The following is a 3,351-nucleotide window of genomic DNA, read 5'->3' as shown; positions in this document are numbered from 1 at the left end:
CTTAAAGCAATAAAAATAATTTAAATTGAGAAGTGGAAATCATGGTCTCATTTGGAAAATGTGACAAGAGTAGACAGTAAGTTTCACTGAGACAGTATGAGACTACTATCTAATATTAAAACAGTGTAATGAGATCAGTTGAATTGGTATTGAAACTATCAAATATTCTGGTCCTGGTCTCAGACACGGTCACACGGTCAGTCTATTCTCAACTATACAGACTATGCTCACTGGTTAAACATCAATTTTCTTCTTTAAATATTAAAAAAGTTAATTATGAGAAGATATCTCTCTGAAGAGAAAAGCTTGATTATTATTATTATTATTCTTCAATTATAGATGTATACAGTCAGAGACTATGACATCTACCTGAGAACTAAAAGTTCTCAGGGCTTTTCCTATATCTATAAAGTTAACTATTATACATTCACTAATTTCAGATATGCAAAATCAGAAAATTCCAGCTCAGAATACAGAAACTGTTTACAAATTGCAGTATTTTAACATCTTCTGATAGTTTGAAACCATTTGACAATATCATGACAAAAGAAAAGAGATCACAGTGTTAAAGATAGACACATTAAATAGATTGATAGAAAAGAATAGAAAGAAAAAGTAAAGTAAAGAGACACTGTAACAAAACAAATTATCAAAAGAGAGTATATAGCTGTTTTAACAGACTATATCTGATCAATTGTCTCCTCTTCATATTCAGATATTCCTGAATTTAGCCATTTTCTTGTAGCTGCTTGAGTTTCTGATAGAAAGTCTATTAAGTATTTAATTCCTGTCTCAGTTGAGAATAAGAATCTCATATTTAATTGATTTAGATCATACTTCTCTTTCAAACTGACTCTGAGACTATTGTATAATGCACAGTGCATTACAATATGCTCAGAATTCTCATTTGCATTGCAGAATGAGCATTCTATTGAATCAAACCTATCATCAAATCTTTGCATATAAGATTTGAAATAGCCATGTTCTAGTTTCAGCTGTATTATAGATGAGAATATTTTCTTTTTACATTTGATTGAACAAGATTCCCACTTGAGTTTTGTTTCAAATCTTGAATAATGTATACTCTTTTTTTTGTTTCTGCCAGCTATCATTTCACTTGTCTAAACAAGATTCTTTTATCTTTCTCTTTATAAAGAATCAGGACACAATTTTTTGACTGAATCTGCTTAATTCTGAACTCTTTTTTGCAGCTGAATCAGCCAATTCATTGCCATGAATGTTCATATGAGTAGGAAAGGAAAGCTTGAATCTCTTATAAACTTATAAATAAGTGAACTATTTAAAGCGAAAGAATTTGAACAGCATTTGAAGAGAATTTCTACAATCAATATAGAAGACTCTATTCTGATTTATTCAGATGACTTAAAAAAATGAGAATTTGAATAGATTAGATGCAAACATTGCTTAAACTGAAGATAATATCAATTTTATCTCAGATTTCTGAAATTTAGGCTGTGAATCTGAAGTCTTTTGAACACTATACACACTTCAAAACCGCTCCACCACGAACTCGCTCGATTTTTCGAATAAGAACCCGCCGATAGATCCATCGAAAAGCCCTCGATCATACGAGCATTCTGACCCCATCGCCGACCGCATACCCTGTGTGGTGGTGGAGTTATCCAGCCAAACATGAACCGGACGTTGTTCGAAGCTCCTGTGTGGGATTATCCCCCATTCTCCCCTATCACACCACAATCCCGGGCCAGAGTGCCATACAAATTGTAAGGTGAAGTGACCTAGCCATATGCACCAATCTTCTCGATTTTGGAAGATCCCCGATCTGTAGTTGTGGAGATATCCAAGGAGTGACCTCCGCGAAAACCCTGTCCATCTTTGATGTTCCAAAACACCAACACCAAGTCTCACCCTCGTACCGCCCTTTTCAATCTGGCCCATCCCCAGCAGAAAAATACAAAAAGATACCTCGGCGATAATATCAAGCACATAATCAACAGACTCTTCTGAAGTGCAACCTTCACAGTCCGTCGCCTGTGTATCTAGACTTCAACACCAAGTCTCACCCTTGTACTATCTCTCTCAATCTGGCTCATCCTCAGCAGAATGATACAAAAAGATACCTTGACAACAGCATTCAATACATAATCAGTGAACAACAAGTCAATAGCACATCAATAACTATAAAATCAGTATATCTCAAGGTCTGACTGAGCCTTTGATCCCTGTACAGTGAGATATATTAAATCTAGTTTTAATATCTCAATATTCAATAGATTCTGCAAGGGATTGAGAACAGCAACACTAGATTTCTATTGAATTTGAGAATTAACTCTATATTGATATAATCATTGACAAAGTCTTCTATTTTGAGATATAAATAACCAGTTCCTCTACATCCTGCTGACAATATTTATATTATCATATAGAAACAGACTTATATTCTCTATAATATCAAGACTCTGAAGAGAGAAAGTCTTGATAGAGAGTATACAGTAGTGCATATCTTAGCAGTTTCTATCTCATTCTTTTACAGCAGTTAATGCAAAAAAAAAAGATCTTAGAAATAGTTTTTTACTTCTCTTGAAAAAGTAAGATGTTTTTCTCTGAGTTTTATACAATATTCTTACAAAGAATTAAAAACAGAGTTATTTTCTATCATAATTTTATATTCTTTTAAGTAAGAATTACTTTTTCAGTGACTGAAGAGCTTTCATTAATACTTAATTCTCTTTTACACTCTTTATTAACTGATTTGAGTTACACACTTGTTGTGTGAGAAGAATTGAATGATTTAGAATAAAATTGAATAGTTTTAATCAATTTCTCTGCAAAAAATTGACTTATTTTTTGTCAGTTTTTCTCTCAAAAACTGTCATATCATCTGATTAATTATCAATTGATATTATACTTTTCCTCACTGTATCTCAAGAAAGAGTTTGTAAAGATTTTATTGATTTATCTTAAAAATCACTTTTAGTTTATTAGATTCTCTTCAAAAATCTAATCTAGTTACTGAACTAGTATGGAAAAAAAATCAGGTGTTTTATATATAAAAGTCTTTCATTCTTCTTTTGAAACAGTCTGATCAACTTTTCAATTGAAAATAGACTAATAAATCTCTCAACTGAAACAGTCTGATTAACTTTTCATTTGAAAATAGATTAATAAACCTCTCAATTGAAACAGTCTGATTAACTTTTCATTTGAAAATATACTGATAAATCTCTCAATTGAAACAGTCTGATCAACTTTTCATTCAGTGAGTAAAATGAGTTCAAGAGTACACTCAGTTGATATGAAAAAAGATGTTTTCTCAGATGTCATTCCTGAGATTGAAATTCTAAAGAGAAGAAAGAAGAAAGAAATAGA

General features: G+C 31.9%; 1 protein-coding gene across 1 annotated transcript; it reads right to left on the bottom strand.

Annotated features, from left to right (window-relative positions):
* Positions 1–1,509: 1,509 nt before the first annotated feature.
* BDBG_05923 (uncharacterized protein) lies at positions 1,510–1,920 on the bottom strand (the record flags this gene model as incomplete). Its single annotated transcript, XM_002623703.1, has 1 exon — positions 1,510–1,920. One exon carries the CDS (start codon positions 1,918–1,920, stop codon positions 1,510–1,512), a length of 411 nt encoding a protein of 136 aa, XP_002623749.1.
* Positions 1,921–3,351: the final 1,431 nt, after the last annotated feature.

Source organism: Blastomyces gilchristii, assembly GCF_000003855.2.
Source record: "Blastomyces gilchristii SLH14081 genomic scaffold supercont1.12, whole genome shotgun sequence".
NCBI classification, from domain to species: Eukaryota; Fungi; Ascomycota; class Eurotiomycetes; order Onygenales; family Ajellomycetaceae; genus Blastomyces; species Blastomyces gilchristii.
The sequence above is the reverse complement of the archived record's forward strand: the minus strand, read 5'-3'. Positions and strand labels throughout refer to the sequence as shown.